The 19,271-nt window shown below is 40.6% G+C and overlaps 1 protein-coding gene across 6 annotated transcripts in view; it reads left to right on the forward strand.

Annotated features, from left to right (window-relative positions):
- The window catches only part of greb1l (GREB1 like retinoic acid receptor coactivator), a 72,569-nt gene that overhangs the window by 41,334 nt on the left and 11,964 nt on the right, over positions 1-19,271 (forward strand). For 2 of the 6 annotated variants that reach the window (XM_086085028.1, XM_086085020.1), the window contains exons 3-23: positions 1,623-1,782; positions 1,858-2,037; positions 2,106-2,150; positions 2,660-2,836; positions 2,974-3,153; positions 3,223-3,345; positions 4,815-4,937; positions 6,684-6,821; positions 6,904-7,026; positions 7,400-7,537; positions 8,460-8,645; positions 10,015-10,314; positions 10,752-10,880; positions 11,806-11,940; positions 12,562-12,759; positions 12,836-13,013; positions 13,974-14,163; positions 15,046-15,179; positions 16,063-16,405; positions 16,515-16,630; positions 17,720-18,491. In XM_086085028.1, coding sequence (XP_085941154.1) covers positions 1,626-1,782; positions 1,858-2,037; positions 2,106-2,150; positions 2,660-2,836; positions 2,974-3,153; positions 3,223-3,345; positions 4,815-4,937; positions 6,684-6,821; positions 6,904-7,026; positions 7,400-7,537; positions 8,460-8,645; positions 10,015-10,314; positions 10,752-10,880; positions 11,806-11,940; positions 12,562-12,759; positions 12,836-13,013; positions 13,974-14,163; positions 15,046-15,179; positions 16,063-16,405; positions 16,515-16,630; positions 17,720-18,491 — 4,065 coding nt within the window. In that variant the 5' untranslated portion in view covers positions 1,623-1,625. The remainder of the gene's footprint in view (positions 1-1,622; positions 1,783-1,857; positions 2,038-2,105; positions 2,151-2,659; positions 2,837-2,973; positions 3,154-3,222; positions 3,346-4,814; positions 4,938-6,683; positions 6,822-6,903; positions 7,027-7,399; positions 7,538-8,459; positions 8,646-10,014; positions 10,315-10,751; positions 10,881-11,805; positions 11,941-12,561; positions 12,760-12,835; positions 13,014-13,973; positions 14,164-15,045; positions 15,180-16,062; positions 16,406-16,514; positions 16,631-17,719; positions 18,492-19,271) is intronic. The other 4 variants (XM_086085045.1, XM_086085037.1, XM_086085054.1 and 1 more) reach the window with 4 other exon arrangements.

The raw sequence follows: 19,271 nt of genomic DNA on the forward strand, positions 1-19,271 counted from the left end.
GCTGTTACAATTGTCAATGAATTGCTCAGTTACAATCGAGCTTTCTGCCACTTGGCGGCAATAGGGCAAATGTCAGTTACTGACCTGTACACAATAAGTAGAAAAGGAAACCGAACAGCGAAGTATTGAAAAAAGAAATGTTGATTTTACACACATTAATTAGTTTAAAACACTGAACATTAAACATGCAAATCAATAAATAACAAAAACAAGTAAATTATGCCTTTTAATGGACTAACAGAGCACTAACATAGGCTGACATTCAGGCCAACATGACAACTGTGTCCAAAAACACACCCGCAGATGCGACACAGTTGATTTTTTTAATTTTTATATGTAAATATTGAAGGTTTGTAATACGCCACATGTGTAAGCACTGAAATGTTTTTGGAATTATGTTTCTATCTGCTTCAGGAGCTGAGGTATCAATCGGCGCCATGGCCACCCCTGGCCACCACGTACCTACGTCCTTGGTAGCAATAGTTACACTGAACAAAGCCGATTTCTTGACTCACTAACTTGGCCAACATCCGAAACCTCACTCAATTCACTTTACACCAATATTTTGCAGGTTCATACATAATTGCAATATGTACAATGAAGAACAGATGTATTTATTAGCTAACTAAGAAAAACTTGGGACCCTCACTCCATTCACCACTCTGTAGTGACAATAAAAACTTGATTGCAATAATAATTAATGATGCCAACTTCACTAACATGGGAAATCTTATGCCACCCACTTTCCACTTGTCTGTGATTGCTATGCAAAACCACAAAACAACATTTGCAATGACACAGATACACTGATTCACACTTCACCAGCCTCGGGAAGCTCACTCTGTTCACTTTCTGCCAGTCTGCGTTGCATCTACAGTACATGCAGTATTTGCAATGAGAAATATAGATGCATGCATGTGCTAACTTGGCCAGCATTGGGGACCTCACTCACAGTTCTAAACAAAATTTCAATATGTAGGTTACGGTATATGCATTGATGAGCTAACTTTGTCAGTTAGGGTTAGGGTTGAATCTCACTCCAATGACATTCTGTCACTCTGTTGTAGCAATACATACAGGTAGAATTGCATATTTGACATACTCAGACATATTCATATGCTATCTTCGCTAGCATGGGGAACCTAATTTCACTCACTCCACGTGTCTGTTTTTCTGTTGTTACTATGTACAAATTTGCAGTATTTACAAGATACTATAGATGTAGTAGTTGGCGATTAATTTTGCTAGCCTCAGGAACCAAACTCCATTAACTTTCCAGCAGTTTGCATTGCATCTATATGCATTATTTACAGTGGAAAATCCAGGGGAAACTCACTTTACGCCTGTGTTCCTACAGTACACACAATATCTACAATGAAAAATGCGGTTGTTTTGATGTGCTAAATTGGACAACATTGGGAACCTCACTCAATTCACTTGACACAAGTCTGTGTTGTAGCGATTTACAGTATTGCGGAATTTAGAATGACTAATGCAGACGTTTTGAAATTTGCCAACATGGGGAACCTTACTCTATTCACTTCCCACGAAAACGTATCCTGAATGATGACGTATGGAGCGTTTGTGCGTGATTGGCTCACCTTATTTTGTCCTTTGGACAGATCATGGGTAATTCCTACGCCGGGCAGCTGAAGTCTGCTCGCTTCGAAGAGGCCCTGCACAACTCCATCGAGGCGTCGCTGCGCTCCAGCAGCGGAGATCCGCAGCCCATCTTCACGCAGCTCTACCTGAAGCCCGAGCCCTGTCCTGCCAACACAGACGGTACATCAGTGGCGTACTCTCACACAGGCAGACATGCACAGTCATAATCTGATGATGATGATGATAATCTTCCAGTGGATGAGAAACCCAAAGCGGAGCTCCATGGCGGCGAGCTGCCCGGCCAGGAGCTCCTGACCAACAGCCACTCGTCCAACGATCCAGAGGAGCTGGAGGAGGAAGACGACTCGGACAGCAACAGCCCCCCGCTGCCCTACATGCAGACCCCTGTGCCAGAGGGATGCTGCACCATGGAAGGTAACACCATAGCACACCCACAAGGCCTTATTAAAAATAATGTCTGCTCTTTTTTTGTCTGCAAATAGAAAAACTACAAAAGAGGATTAGGGCCAGTGAAGAGCGAAAAAAAGGTGGGCAGGATTCTGACTTTATTCTCAGCATTCTGACTTTAAAGTCAGAATTCTGACTTTAATCACAGAGTTCTGAGATTAAAGTGAGAATTCTTACTTTAATCTCAGAATTCTGACTTTCTAATTTCTCCCCACAATACATAGTTCTACATCACAAAGTCAGAATTCTGAGATTTGAGTCAGAATTCTGAGATTAAAATGAGAATTCTTACTTTAAGGTCAGAATTCTGAGATGAAAGTGATAAAGTGAGAATTCCGAGATTAAAGTGAGAATTGTCACTTTAAAGTCAGAATTCTGAGATTAATGTGAGAATTGTCTTTAAAGTCAGAAATCTCACTTCAAAGTCAGAATTCTGAGAATAAAGGGAGAATTCTCACTTTAAAGTCAGAATTTTGAGAATAAAGTCAGAATCCTGGCAGCCCTTTGTTTCTCGTCACTGTCCCTAATCCTCTTCCATAAAACAGTTGTTTCTTCCCTTGACTAAAATAAGAATAATTACAATTTTCAGGATTCTGCCAGGCCGGCAAGGACATTCGCCTGGCTTCCATAGCAACGGAGCTCATCGAAGTTCCAACGGGTTTCGAGCTGGTCGGCGCCAAGTCCCCCAGCGTGGCCGAGCACATCCTGGTGTGCGCCGTGGACCGCCGCTTTTTGCCCGACGACAACGGCAAAAATGCACTTTTAGGTCAGCGTGTTCCGTGATTGGACGGCCTGTCGAGTCATCTCACTGGCATGGCGTTGCAGCCGTTTTGTGTGTCTCACTGGCATCTTCTGATCGTCGTCTCATGTTAAGCATGGAAACAATTTTCTCTGGATCGCCAGCAGGTTTTTCCGGAAACTGCGTGGGCTGCGGCGAGAAGGGCTTCAGGTACTTCACCGAGTTCTCCAACCACATCAACTTAAAGCTATCCACGCAGCCCAAGAAGCAGAAGCACTTAAAGTATTACCTGGTGAAGAACTCTCAGGGTGCTTTGTGCAAAGGCCCTCTTATCTGTTGGAAAGGTAGCAAACGCCTCAATCCGAGAGCGACCTTTTGTCCGTATCTCAAGCTTCTCATCGTCTTCTCTTCAGATTGTAAAACACGTCAGGTGTCAAGCGGTGCGCCCACGTCCAAACCAAGCTCGTCGTCCTCAGGCAGCAGCAAAGAAAATGGAGGAGCCAGTGGAAACGGATCGTCTCCTTTCTCCCTTTCAGGTGAGCCAAAACATTGGCATGACTTGACATTACATTAGCAGTTGACTTTTTTTTTTTTAAATAAAATAAAGCGTTATCTTACATAACAATTGGCTCTTAAGCTAAAAGAAAAAAAAAGGTGCACATGCATGATCATAAGTACTAAACAATCAAATTTAATTACAATAAAATATGGTCTGATGAGAAAAAAGCTTCCATTTCTGATACAAGGCACCAAATACAGTATGGTTCGTTTTGGGACACTCAGGTACCAAATATGGTTGCTTTGACAATAGGTATGGTACGAGATATGCGTCCCCTCCTGATACACAAGGTACCAAATATGTTTCATTTTCTGACACTGAATGTACCAAATGTGACATCTACTAAATATTAACATCCTTGGGATCCAAATATGGTTCCTGCTCGATACAGTGCCAAATATAGTTATTTTCTTTAATGCTTGGGGTATCAAGTACAGTTCCCCATAACCAGGTACGAAATATGGTTTCTTATTTTTAAATTATCAAATGTTTTATATATATATATATATACATACATATTACGGTATAAGTCACCAACAATAAAAGTTCTTTGGGGTACCAAATATGGTTCCTGATATAAAATACGATAATTTCCTGATACTTAAGGTAATATGGTTCCTTTTCTGATATTCAATATACCAAATTGTTCTTTATACTTAGGGTACCAAATATTTTTTCTTGATATATAGTTCAGGATCTTTTGTATACAAAATATGGTTCCTGATACAAAAGGCACGGAATATGGTTCTTTTCTTAATACTCTAGGTATCATTTATGGTTCATTTCCTGATATTTGAAAACTTCGGAATACCAAATATGGTTCAAGACACAGAAAATTCCTCATTTTATTTCTTTCCTGATACTTGAGATACAAAATATTACAATATTGTGATTATAATTATTGTCACTGATTGGTCAGTGATCGTACACTCTTTTCAAGAGAAAATCATATTTTGACTTCTTCTTTTTTTTTACATTGCCTCAACGCATTTTAAAACTTCTCATTTTCATTGAACATTTCTAAGAGATGAATGGCTTTCTATTATTGTTTTAATGATTTACCATTTTAACAAATATTTTTTACTTAAAAATCATTTACTTGAAAATGGTAAATGATTTTGATAAAATTCTGGCAATTTAAACAAAACTGAAAAATAAAAATGTACTTACTACAACAACAGCGTATACAGTAAGTGTGTGTGTGTGTGTGTGTGTGTGTGTGTGTGTGCGTGCGTGTGCGTGTGCGTGTGCGTGTGCGTGTGTGTGTGTAAGAGGTAGGGAGGCACCCTGCCTGAACATTTTTTATTTAATCAAACCAATCACTGGGGAATGTTTAAAAATGTTTTCTGGCATTGTGAACGAAAATTAAACTGTCCCTTCATAGATCAATCAGATGCGCTATTCAACCCTTATTTCTTCTCTCTTTCTTTCCCTCTCTACCACCAGATTCTCCGCCCACCAAAATGATGTCGGCCTCATCCGCCTTTTTCAGCAGTCCTGACCTGAAAAGAGAGTCTGGCTTCATCAAGCCTCTGGCCTCCACGCCTGGAAACAAGACACTTCCGATAGGTAAAGAATGAATTGTGTTCACGTCATTCCTAGAAGGCTCGGTGGGGGATTTAATGCTGATGTATGCATTGTCAAAGGTTGCCTAGCTACAGGTTGATAGTTGTTTTGGGGTTGATGCATAAGGCAGATGGAGCCACGGCTGACCATGGAGATTAACCTCTGCTTAGACACACCACGCGCGCACGCACGCACGCACACACACACACACACACACACAGAAATCAATAGCAAAGGAAGGAATGCCGTAATGACTTGTTAGGTTTGGCAATCCATTATCCCCTCTTACAAGGTTGTGTGTTATTGACAGGCAAAACGCAATGCACACCATCAATGTTTTGGTGTATTGTACACACAGTAAATATGAGATTAGAAAATGTCCTCTTGGGTCATTGGTAATCAATACTCTAGTATCGGACCGCAGAGAGGCCATTTTAAAATGCTTTCATATTATTGAACACAGGCATTAACTTGTTGCGTGTGCCTCTTTAATTACTATACACACAATCTGATACTGATCAATGACAGCTCTAGTACAAAAAGTGTGTTTGATAACTACAGTGCCCCTCGGTAAACAGCAGACCTCTGCCAAGGCCAAACATCCATCTATCCATTATCTGAACCGCTTATCCTCACACAAGGGTCGCAGACGGGCTGGAGCCTATCCCAGCTGTCTTCGGGCAGTGGGCGGGGTACACCCTGAACTGTTTACCAGCCAATCACAGGGCACACAGACACGAACAACCATCTCTATTCACAATTACATGTAGGGACAATTTTGAGTGTTCAATTAACCTACCATGCATGTTTTTCGGAATGTGGGAGGAAACCAGAGTACCTGGAGAAACAAGGCCAAACAATTAAATACAATTAAATTAAGTTAAATTATGAACACCTTTATAGAACAACCTCCTGTCTCCTGCCTTAAGGATGTCATGAAAATTTGTATATTACTCACTGAGAAATGTTCACTAAAAATGTTTAAAAGATTATTTCTTGCAATGTAAACAAAAGGGGGAAAACTGTAATAAAATCTTATAATAAAAGTTTATTTTTGCTGTCTTACTATGTGAACAACAGTGGAGTAAAGTGAATAAAAGTGTTACTTAAACAAAATCATCTGTTTGCCATGAATCATTATTGTCCAATGGGAAATGGTCAATGTAAATGTTTAAAAATGCTGGTAAAAATTATCAAAATAATTATTCACTGACAAATGTTTTAAGGTAAAAATAATAACATTATAAATGAAAAATTAATGGCATAACAAAGTGGGGAAAAGTCTTGTAAAAATTAAAACAAGATCATTATTTATTGGGAAACGTTCAATGAAAATATATTTAAAAAAATGTTTTGCTCGCAAAGTATTAAAATGAATGAAAAGTTAAATTCAACACAAAAAAAGCAACCATAGGGAAAATCCTATCGAAAAAAATAATAGAAAGACTTCATGTCGAAAAATGCTTCCTGGCAATGTAAACAAAATTTGAAAAATTTACATGAATAAAAATGTTTAATTAAATGAACAAACAGGGGGTAAATCCTTTAAAATAAATATAATTCATTGAGAAATGTTCTATTAATGTTTAAAACTTTGCTTTCTTGCAATGTAAACAAAAGAACAATGTTTTTGGTAAATCCTTTATATTGGCTCTCATTAGATTATGCTGTGTGCCTAGTGTTTTGTCCTAAAATAATAAACAGTACGGTTGTGTTAAGCTTAAGAACATTTTCTTTGCGATTTTCCAGTTCCCACCGCGCTGAGAGTAAACGGCCCGTCGAATGGCTTGGGTGCAGACGGGCGTCCCCACTTACTCAGCCCCTCCCAGGTCACTTTAGGATCTCAAGGCCAAGCATATCGAGCTGCCGACTTGGGAGATAGTCCAGGTAAGACATCCCTTCTCCACCGCCTGTTGTGTTCTCAGTTCAACACGCATCATTTGATGTTTTTTTTGTGTGTGTCGCTCAGTGTCATCCGCCATGAACTCCGGTCCTCCCAAGAAACGCCATCGGAGCTGGCATCCCACTTCAATCCCGGTCCCGCCCACGGCCGTCCCCGTGCCGGCTATCCGACCCGTCGTCTGCACGCCAGGTGGGTTCCGGAATATTATCAATGTTTTTTTTCCCACCAAGGTCCGCATTTCATCTTCGACGTGAATCTGACTCAGCAGCATAGACCCGCATGCTTTCTGCTTTTTAGCAGACATGTTTACGTAGGCTTTTTTTCTAATAATCTCTCCAAGTCTGCTTTGAGGACGACAAAACATCGCTGACATTGTGCGGTCGTTTAGGGATGAGTCACCCTCTTATCTCCATGGAGATAGAGCTACTGGAGAAATCGAAATAAAAAAAAATCTACCTTGTAATTCTGCCATTATCAAATGTAAATTGGCTGCCAAAATGTCTTTGACTTGAAAAGAATATTAGATAATCCCTGTGTTGTCATTGCTGTGTTTACTGTTCAGGCTCTATTTTAGGGGGGGCTTCTCCTCAGCCCCCGGGGCCGGGCGTCATCCAGCTACAGCCTGTCAGCGCAGGGGGGACGGTCATCATACCGGACAACCTGCTCAACTGTGCGGGGGTTCGCCCTGTCATCCTCATTGGTACCAGACTCTGCCATCTCTAAAATACATGAAATTGCTTCCGGAATGAATAAATGTTTCATGAAACTAAACAGAATTAATAAACATGGGTGGGGGGGGGGAATAATGAGTAGTGTTCAATGAAAATGTAAAAATAACAAACAAAAATTCTGGCAATGTAAACAAAAGTGTGTGTGTGTGGGGGGGGGGGGGGGTGCTGTAGGAAAATGAACTCACTATATTTACAGTTGAGGCCAAAAATTGAATTGACAAAAAAAATGACATTAAATTGTTGTTTAATGAGATTTTCAGTAAAAATGTTTTCTGGCATTATATTATAAATATATCATATAAAAGCTGTAAAATAAAAATAAAATTAATACAAAAATCTGGTGTTCTCAATCTCTATTTTGCACTCTGCGATCAAATAAGACCAAAAAGTACATTCAGGAGGTCCCCACTCTCCTCCATTGTTGTTGTTTGTCACCACGCCTCGTTCACAACGCTGCGTTCAATGTAGCATGGTTTTCGTAGTTTGCCAGTAGAGCCCGCAGTGGATAAAGCGGCAAAAGTAGATGTTGAAAATAGACCCTGCTCGCCTAAATATCAACAGTGATAAGGACACTGACCTCTGCCAAGGCCAAACAGCACCAGGTTTTACAAGTTAATAACTCCATTTGTACGAATTACCCGCTGAGCAACTTGTCAGATTTTTGTAACAAAATCCATAACATTTGAAGTTGTGTTTGTGTAATCCTGCTTTAACAAACTATGATATAAACTGGATTTTAACCAAATAAGTACAAGCTTTTAAGGTTCTTTAAGGAGTATATTTAATTTATATGTATCAAAAAATGACTTTATACAATGGAGGAATATAATTTAAATTGAACAGATTTCCTCCCCTCTATGCTTCATTAACTCTCTATTGCTGTCCATCCAGGGCATGGCACCTTGCCTTATTTCTACGGCAATGTGGGGGAAGTGGTGGTAAGCCCCCTGCTGGTGGGCTGCTACCAGAACGGCCAGCTGACTGAGAAGACTTTGGAGACACTAGGCCTTAGCAGCAGCCAGCAGCTTAGCGTGGAGACCATGATTCTGCTCACGTTACAGTACCTGGCACGTCTAGGTAAGATGAAAAATACACACAATAAAGTCTAGGCTCTACACCTCACTTTTTGTTTAACATTCATCCATCCATCCATTATCCAAACCACTTATCCTCACTAGGGTCGAGGGCGTGCTAGAGCCTATCGCAGCTGTCATTTAGTATTTAATGCTAAAGCAATGAAACTTCTCAATGGTTGAGATTTTTGTCTGATGATAAGATTTGGACAAAAGAGCAATTTCATGAGATAACCTTGGTTTTGGAAAGAGTCCTTTAATGGCTTACTGCACTCCAGTGGAGCAAACAAATGATGCAATTTTGAGTTTAAAGCAATAGAGATACCATCTGCTGACTACGGAGAAGAGATTTTAATTTTAATTTAAGAAGCAAAAGCCCTTTCTGCTGGCTACAGAATACGGTGCCAGAAGGTTGATCTATTCTTACGCCATTATCAGCATAATTATAATTTCTAACTCATTCAAACCCAAAACCGTATAAATACATTTTTTAATAATTTGTCCTGCACTTAATGTGTGTGTTTTTTTAATGCTAGAGCAGAGGTCGCTTAAAGCAATGGTAGTTATTATAAAAACCGACCAGCGTGTGGCAGCAGAGTATAAGAGACCAGCCAGGGCCATGTTGCAACAAGCTCTTTTTCCCAGTGTTTTCAACCAGTTTGTGAATAGTTAGCTATATTCTAATGCTAATTTCTGTAAAATGGAAACAGATACAAAACTTTTTTTTCCTGATGAAAGAAAAGACTCTGTATACCTCTGGCTGGCACAGCTGGGGTGGGAAGTTGTCTCCATGCACTCGCTTAACGGCACAAATGTTTTGCATCCCCAAGATCTCAGTTGAGTGTGATCACTCCCACTGCGGCGCAGATCTCCCTCTCTCAGGTTCACAAGCCTGCACACTCTAAAAAGAGAATTCTTGAACCAACTTTAAAAAATTGCTTCAAGTGGTAACACACGATTGATTTAAATTAATCCAAAGTGATATATTAAATTTAGTTAATCAAAAGTGAATATATTGAGTTAATTAATAATGGGTTCTTTAAACTTAATATATTTGATTTAACTTCAATCGTGTGTTACTACTTGCAATTTTATTAAGTTGGTCAACAATTCTGTTTAATCTTAAATTGGTTCTACAATTCTCTTTTTAGAGAGCACTTGTCTGAGAAATGACCAACTCTGGGTCTAACCCGCCTCTGTGCAGAGTTCCGCCGCACAGCCCGCACAATGTACACTGTTTGCAAAAATAGAGCACTAAGTACTATTTATGGGGACAAAAATGGCCATGAAGAGGCTAAGATGGTAGTGAAATCGAACAATGCTAAACAATGTTACACAAATAGCTTCTGTACTATAACATGCCTGTTGTGCAGGTCCAGAGCAGATCCCTCTTCGGGAGGAGCTGGAGCAGATCGTCCTCAAGGCCATGCTCTGCTGTCCCGGTGGTCCCGCCATCTCCCCGTCCCAGCTGCCTTGGCTGGCTCGGCTGGAGGCCAGCGTTTCCGGGGGCGCAGTCCAAGTGGTGGTCACCCACAATTCGCTGGGCGAGGGCATCTGCGACTCACTGCGCTCTATCAGCGAGGGTCCCCACCTCCAGCCGTCGCTTCCCACCTACGTGGTCATCATATACTCGTCCAAGATAAGCGGCAACGAGTTCTGCGTGATGGTCTTAGGTACGTTTATGGCGTGATCATTTCACGTGCTGTATTTAACACTGGTGAGCCGTGATTTTGGTAGTCACAATTATAGAAACCACCAATATTATTACATGAAGCTCACCATCTGTGGTTCACAAATTCACCTATTCACAGATTTTGGGAACCATGTTGTAGTGACAGATGGAACTTCATTTAGTCAGGGCATTGCCTTTGGGCAGATTAGATTGACATGCTAACATTTGTACGCTGAAATATGATTGGACAAAAAAAATGAGTTAGCTACTGGAAGCAGTGCTGCCAAGAGACACTATTTGGTATAAATTGATACAATTTTGTGAAACAAATACTACAATTTAGAAGTGGTCAGTACTTCAGATAATATTTTGGCGAGTTTTGCTGTTCCTGGTGGTAATGAATGATTACATATTAAAAATGTAACGTATCTGTCACAGGAAAGTACCAGGCACGAGCTTTAGCAGAGGGCATGCTGACCACCAACGAGTTCCTGAAGGAGATCAGCTACGAGCTCATCACAGGCAAAGTCAGCGTGCTGGCGTCTCACTTCAAAACCACCTCTCTCGGTAAGTATCCATTCAACAAAATCTTTCTAGAAGGAATGTAAAGGTTATAACACAACATAAGGAAATACTCATGGAATCTGATGAGATTTTAATGTGATAATAGCTTATGATCAAGTTAAATTAACGCGTGAACAGCAATTTGCAAAACTAAAGGAAAAATTGAAGGAAATCCTAATAGAATCTGATTAAATTGTACTGATATATTGTTGAACTGTGTTAAATTAACCACATGCTGCTAGATAAGGGAATGGGTGAACATTAATTTACGGAACAACATTTTTTGAAAATCCTACATTTATCTGATAAGATTTTACTTACTGGATCGACGTCTTTAAACATTAAAAGGATCATTGTGTGCACAAAACCTATACAAAAGTAAAATATGTAACAAAATGTAATTATATCCTACATAACAAATTGTAATTTGATTTCATGAGATTTCACTGAGATTAATGTATTTAAACATGCATATTAAATTAATGAAAAATTAATTTATACAAGTAAAGATATGATAAATGATAGCAAAATGTCATAAGCACAAACAATTCCAACCTGATCTGGGTGAGACTTCACAGAGCTATGAGCATCAAAATTTGTTAAATGGGATTTCTTTTTCATGTTAAATTTAAATTGCACAATTATTATGGATCAGATTTGGATCAAACTTGGTTTTACTATATACTTTTTATTTTTTTTAAAATCACATAGGACTTCACAGAGATGAGATATTTGCTTCTTTTTTTTTTTTACAATTTTGCTTTATAAAAATAGTGGAAAAATACAAATGTTTCTTCAGATGGTTATTTAATCAACTGTGCATCATGATACATGACTATTGCACATATCTATGCCGTGTTGTGTTTGCTCATGTTCTCATTCTTGTTTGTGTGTGTGCGTGTTACCATGGTGACGGTTGTGCTCGCAGGGGACAATCTGGACAAGCAGCTGGTGCGGTATCAGCGGCGACGGAAGGGCCAGGTCATCCAGCCCTTCCAGGGCGATGTCACTGACAACATCCACTCGCAGGAGGCCGCCAGCATGTCACCACCTTCGGACAGAGGTGAGGCTCGGACCACACCACAACAAACACAACAATGTTTGCGTTAGTATTTGACTTGAACGGAGGCAACAATTGCATGATTCCGCTAGGTTGAAAGCTTTACAAATGTGATGATGATTTATTTATTTATTTATTTTTACTGTTAAAGAAGAGGTAGAGTGGTTTTTTTTCCTTAGACAAACTGGATTAGAACAAATAAATGGCAGATTCCCGGAAAGCTAAACATGGCAGCTCACAGCAATGTTACAATTTATGTCAAGTTGAAATTGATTTTTTTTTAAAGGAAAAGTATGGCGAAATACAGACAAATGAAGCAGACTGTGTTGAATAAATAATCACAGAACATTAATTTACATGCACACAACATTGTGGAGCAGGAATATTACAATTTATGTCAAGTTAATGGACTTTAAAACAAAATAAAACAGATTCAAATAGAGAAATGCAGTGAGACAATTAAAAGTGAGGTAGACTAGGTGGAACAAATTGCAGAAAGTTGCAGACACACAAACATGGATGCAAACAACATTGTGGAGCATCATGTTGCAGTTGATGTCAAGTTGTGGAGGCCACATTAGATTCTACAAGCGCACTAATCTTTTCCTTGTTTCCTTGGGTCAGAACTGCTCAGTAAGATCTTCCAGATCTTTCCGACACAGTTGAGCGTGGCGCGCCGCCTCCTCTCATTGGTCTGCTCCATCGCCGATTCGGGCAGCCAGAACCTGGACTTGGGACGTTTCTGCAAAGTGGACTTCCTGGTTCTGGTGCCGCCCTCTCACATCCTGGTCAACCAAACGGCACAGCGCATCCGACAATCAGGTATATAAAAAAAAAGCAACACTAACACCATCTTGCATAAAAATATGGATTTATTTTTTGTTTATTTTTCACACAGGCGTCTTGTTAGATTTGGGGATGGAAGAGTCGTACCCGCCTCAGAAGTGCGACAAGTACGTGGTGCGACTGGACGGCGACGTGCATGGCAAGATGGAGGCCTTTATGAGGAAAGTCAAACAGAACCCGTACACGCTGTTTGTCCTTATCCACGACAACTCTCATGTCGACCTCACCAGGTATCAGACACATTGTATATAAAAATATATATATTTTGGCTGCCTGTCTGGCCTTGGTCTCTTTTTATAATGAAAACAAAGGGAGGAGGAGGGAGAACCTTGAAGTATGCATAAATGTGGGCCAGGTCATTTGAGTTTACCTTCCAGCCTCGTCTGCAGGGTGTTTTCTACATACAAGTATATCTTTGCAAGTTCATCAGGGGTGGACCTGCCACATACGGCCCACTCTGTTCTGTAGTCCGGCCCACCAAGCCCTTATATTATCAACAGTCTTGTAATATTTATTGCATCAATTTTGCTTTTTTTTCTTCTTCAGAAATTGGTCCATTAAAATGTCTATATTTATTTGTTTTTAAGACATTCTTCTTATTTTTTGTAAATAATAAATGAAAAATATTGGGGGGAAAAACATTAACTTTGTCTTACATTAAGTATACTAGCCTAATGCTAACACACAATGCAAAACACCATGGACAGGCTAAATAAATTAGCATCAATGTAATAGTAGTTACATGATAAAACAACAAGCAGTGGAAGCACATGCTGACAGCGCATACATCAATACTCACAGGCATATGTTCTTTATCCTCTGGAAATAATTGATAACTACCTTTTCACACTGCACTTACACATTATGTCCTCATTTATGGACCAAGAAAGGGGCTTTTAGCTATCAAACAAACACTGTTTTACTTTTGTTCTAAAATTGACCAAGTACAATTTTCTTAATGGCGACTAGAGTTTTAAAAAGGTTTGTTTAAATATCTTATTAGTCACTTCATTAGCTATGAAATTAGCTCATTGGCAAAATATGTAGAAAATTAGCCGGATGAGGCTAAAACAAGACGGGAAAATCTACAGGATGTCATGTGGGATTTGTCATAGATGTCTGTAGCTGGTTTAGACCCAAGAGACACAAAAAAAAAAAAACACCTGACTTTCTTCTTCCCACTTAACAAGCGCTCTGTCGGGCTCCGTGTGCCACGGAGAGCTGCAGGGTCTGGCTGACCGGGTGGTCAATTGCCAGGAGGTCCTGGACGCGGTCAACCTGCTGGTGCTGCAGGTCAGCTGCTTCCCGTACACGCTGCAGACCCACCAGTCCCGCATCAGCATGCACAATGAGGTGCACTGGCCCTCCAATGAAAGCCCTGTAAGCATCTGTGGGGGTTGGGGTGGGGGAATACTGTTGATGTGATGGATCACATGGATGAATGGCTACTGCAGCATTGTGGTAGTTCAACTGCTCCATCTAGTGGTCATTTTGTCTCTGAGAGAATACCATGTGTCTAAATGTCGTAGGAATTAAAAAGTTGAGTACAAAAGTACAAATTATTCAATAACAAAATTAATATCCCCCCAAAAAAAAAAAAAATCCACCAATGTAAAGGGACTTATTAGACAGGCGCATGTGTGCTCGACGTAAATACTGGTGGTGCATCTTCATTTTTGTGCCCAGGCAATTCTAGTTTGGTAATTTGGCAGACTGTGCTACATTTTGCTGGGCATTCCGGCAGACTAAAGGCATTCACCATTTGGTGACAGAAAGTAGATTAAATGGTAGACCAGATTAATCCAAGTCTAGATTGGTGTAATACGATTTTGATAGTTACCACACTTTTTATTCTGGAAAAAATTGACATTATTATCTAAAAGGTAAGGGGGGAGAATGGGATTTTAGTCCTGTAATAATACGACTTTTGCTCCTGGAAAAAAATGTACTTTATTCGTGCAGGGGCGTCATATTTATGTTGCAATCATATGAGCGTTTTTAATTGGCCCAAAGCTCAGGCAGGGAGGAATATAGTTATTGGCATTCACTATTACAGTATGTACTGTAGCCACTAGCTAGTAGGTATTTACTTTGTAAAGAGATACAACATAACAATGCATTGCAAATTGCAATGCTACGGTCCAGGGACCCCAGATTGAGAACCTATTTCTGATTTTCATCATAAACGGGCAAAAAAATACTTGAATTAGGCCAGGTGTGTACCCTTCTAACAAGTCATGTTGCGTGCTCACCTTCCAACAGGGGTCGCTCTATCCTGGTGAGTTGGCCTACTTTGGCCTGAGCGACTACAGCAGATCCCTGCAGTGGGGCGTAGCCAGCCCTATTCTGCGCTGTGACGACGCCTTTGAGAAGATGGTTCACACACTCCTGCACAGGTCGGACAACTTTCACAGTGACTTAAATCATTTTTGGGTGCCCAAATTTTCCCCATATGACACCCTAGTAATCCGAACATACATACACACATATATATATATATATATATATATATCATTATTTTTTACCTAAATATTTAAGACCTTTTTGATAGAAAAGAGCTTAACCAAATTCAATGCAATTCAATTCAAGAAAGGTTTTCTGTTTTTGAACAATATTTGATCAAAACAAAACACAGTTTCATCACAACTGCAAGACTTAATTATATGCATTATCAAGTATCAGTACGTATTCTGAATCCACAAGTACAGTATTCAAATTTAATGACTTGCACCCGTTAATAGTGTATCCCTTCTCACATTCTGTGCTTTGTGGGAACTGGCTATTGCTGCGAAAGAAATGTTCATATGTCCAAGATGATCTTTGTAAGGGGAATGTTCCAAACTAATGATGAAAATGAGTACTGCTGGGTATTGCAAATTATTTTTGCGGACCCCAAGTTACGGTTATTGCGTAAAGATTGAGAAGCACCGCTTGAAATGACTTTAAAGCTACTGAACGCCGAAAATGTAATTTCAAATTTTTACGACCACCTGTGGCTGAAAATTGAAACTGCATTTTCCCTTCTTCACATACACACCCGCGCACATTACGACACATCCGCAGACAGAGGGCGGAAAATTCGAACCCGAACCCAGTCTGAAAACTATTGTCCTGAGACTTGCAGGAGTTCCCATTATGAACAGCTAAGGTGTTGATCTACTAATTAAAAATGTTTCGGTCCTAAATGGCCAAATAAAAAGGCTATTCTAAAGATATTTTTGGGCAAAGTGCAGCTTCAAATACAACACGATGTACTAATAGTTTGATTTGTTGTGGCAGACACCCCCACCTGCACAGCATGGTGATCCGCAGCTACCTGCTCATCCAGCAATACACGGAGGCCATGATGGCGCTCACCTCCTCGCCGTCGCTGAGAGACCACATCACGCCCGAGACACTTGCCATGGTGGAGGACCTGATCAACGCGCCGGGCCGGGAGGGCTCACAAGGCCGTGGCCACATGCTGTTGGTGCGCGTGCCATCGTTGCAGCTGGCCATGTTGGCGCGCGAGCGACTAGAGGACGTCCGCGACAAGCTGGGCCTCCAGCTGTGCTTCGCCGTGCTGCTGGGGAGCCCCGCCTCTGAGATCTGCCTGCCCAGGAACTTCACTTGTCGCCTACGGGTGAGATGCATACCATCTTTACCTCCACAAAGGGCGTTACAGTATGTTTTTAACTTATTGTGTAGACCGGTAAATGAAAATCATGGCTCTCAATTGCGTTTCGTTGCAGGCATGGCGGGGATGTGAGAACGAAGACTGGGTGCCACTCACCTACGAGGATCTGGAGGGTCTGCCCTGCATCGTCATCCTCACAGGGAAAGACCCCCTGGGAGAGACCTTCCCCAGGTAAGTATACATTTCTGCCTTCTTGTAAAGCAAGATCATTTAGGTACACATGCACACATTTTGGTGACAATCATGTTCTTCAGACGAAGAGCTTTTCATAGGCTGTATTCTCCAGCCACGGCCACAGAAAAATATTTGTCTTTTTTTGTCGTGAAACTTGAGATAGTTAGTAGTGCTATCTAAATCATAAATACTTAATGACGCCATATAGCATTTTTATTGCAAAATAGACCAGGAATCAAGTCAAAATGAACAGTTCCATATTACAGCATGCATTACGCCACAGTGATTATTATGTTCCTATACCAAAACAACCTGGCGCTGTGCAGGTTTTGTCATTGCTTCTATACTTATGGCGAAATCCCGTGTATAATAACCCCCCCCCCCAAAAAAAATAACCCAGAAAAATGCCTTTTTTTTCTTTGTACTTGTGTATAATACGTCCCCAGATTTGAGCGTATTCATTATAAGAGTCAATATGAATGAATCAAGATTCAAAACATACTATTTAACTGTAAATTATTTTAAATCCAGGTTAAAAACTATGCTCTTTTCCCATATTAAGGTCTTTGAAAGTATTTAAGATTTTTTGGGGGGGGGGGGAATCTTGTTCCTGCACTGTATGCTCCTTTAGTAATTTTTAGTAAGATGTTTTTTTTTTATATTTCTTTACTTTGCTTTTAAGTCTCTTCAGCTCTGTTTGTAACTACTTTTTTTGGACTTTTGATTACAGTATGTGAAGAATTTTATGTGAAGAGTTACGCTGTGTATGAAATGCTCTATAAATCAGTGATTCTGTTTGTTTGTTTTTTAAATTATTTTTTTATTTATTTGTTTTTTTTTTCTATTTTATTTTAAAGGCCCTAGGTACCGCCTAGTACAGGTAAACGTCCAAACAATGTGAAAAAAAAAAGACTTTTTTAAATGAAGCCCCCTGTATCTTTTTTTCTCAAAATTTAGTATTATTCACAGAACTTGTCAGGGATCTATAATTTTTAGGGAATCCGTTCGCATTAATATTTCACATGTTAATGTTCATACGCACTGCCTAATCAAATGAAACGCTTCTCCTTTTTCCTCTTTGTGAAGGTCTCTGAAATACAGCGACCTGCGTCTGATAGATTCCAGCTACCTGACGCGCACGGCTCTGGAACAGGAGGTGGGCCTGGCCTGCACCTACGTGTCCGTGGGCGTAGTCCAGGAGCCCAAGAAGATAGCTGGCCCTCGGGAGTCGGACGCGGAGAAGGTCGTCGCAGTCATGAACGACGGAGAGGAGCTGGAGCGACCTCAGAGCAACGGCAGTGCGGCCACCAGAACTTCAGGATCCTTGGTGGAGAATGGGGTCAGTTCATCCGACAATGCAGACGCCTCCCTGAAGCCCCCCACCAGTGTGGCGGAGGGCGCCGACACGTCGGGCCTCAAGCAGGAGTGCGACTCAATGGCCAGCCAGTTCCCCTCCAATCCTCCCAAACCCTCCAAGGCCCCTCCGTCTCTGTACTCCAGCTCCTCCTCGTCCTTGCCGTCGCCCTCCTCCTCGTCTACGCAGCGTCCCAGCCAGTCCACGCAGTGCGGCCGCCACCCCAAGCCGGCGCGCGTGTCGCCGCGTACCGTCATCATGTCGCGGCCGGCGTACAACCTACTTTCAGCCGACTCAGGCAGCCAGCTGAGCTCTTTCTCGCTGCTGCCCCACGCCGACGTGGCCTGGAGCAGCCCGCTGAGGCCCCCTGTCACGTCGAACCTGCACGGCGAGGAGCAGAGCGCCTACTATCGCCGTTGGACCGTCGCCAAGCAGCACCACGCCGACTACGAGGCACCGTCCATGCCGCACCCTCGACGGCTATTGCTAAGCGGACCACCACAGGTAGGAAATTGAATACAAGACCTTTTGCTGTTCTAATTGAATTAGAATTAAATAAAATAAAAAATGGTGGCATCTACGTCATGATTTTTTCCAAATGATTTGATTGTTTTCATTTGGGGAGAAAAAGTACGGGTCCAAATTAGTGCATTAATTTTGAGTTCATTTAAAGTTCTTTAACGTCACTTATTTTTTTAACGTGTGATTCGCAACGCAGCAGTCACGTCCATGTCCAAATTTAGCAGTAATAAATTTAATAATAATTCATATATTTGTGGAAACTGGGGTCAGGTTGTATTTTACAATTTAAAAAATGTGCAGATTTCACAAGTTACTTCATGTTAAAGATTAGATAGCTACTAATATGAAAACAAAAATGCAATTACGCCATCTAGTGGCAGAAATATTACCTAAACAGAAATCAATATCACACTAGTTTTTTACAGTGCAGTACTTTTTTTAAACTCAGTTTTATGAATTATTATGAAATGACTGTGTCAATGACTAAAAGATACAGCCATATTTCTTTTAGTTTAACATTTTTTTTCTACTTTTATGTTAACAAGAGTATGAAAACTTAGAAAAAATATATGTTATTGTACATTTAGAACATATAAAATGTTGAGTTTGAGTTAACTATTGAAGTCGTGAGATTAATTATGATTAAAAATCGCCTAAAGATTTTGTAAAGGCAGACTTTTGATACAACTCACATGAAGATTTCCAGGTGTACCTAAAATTGTGGCCACTATGTGTGACCAGTCAACCAATGATGGAATTCTG

This window comes from Leptonotus elevatus, chromosome 1 (genome assembly GCF_054856555.1).
Source record: "Leptonotus elevatus isolate MCC_2025b chromosome 1, RoL_Lele_1.0, whole genome shotgun sequence".
Taxonomy (NCBI): Eukaryota; Metazoa; Chordata; class Actinopteri; order Syngnathiformes; family Syngnathidae; genus Leptonotus; species Leptonotus elevatus.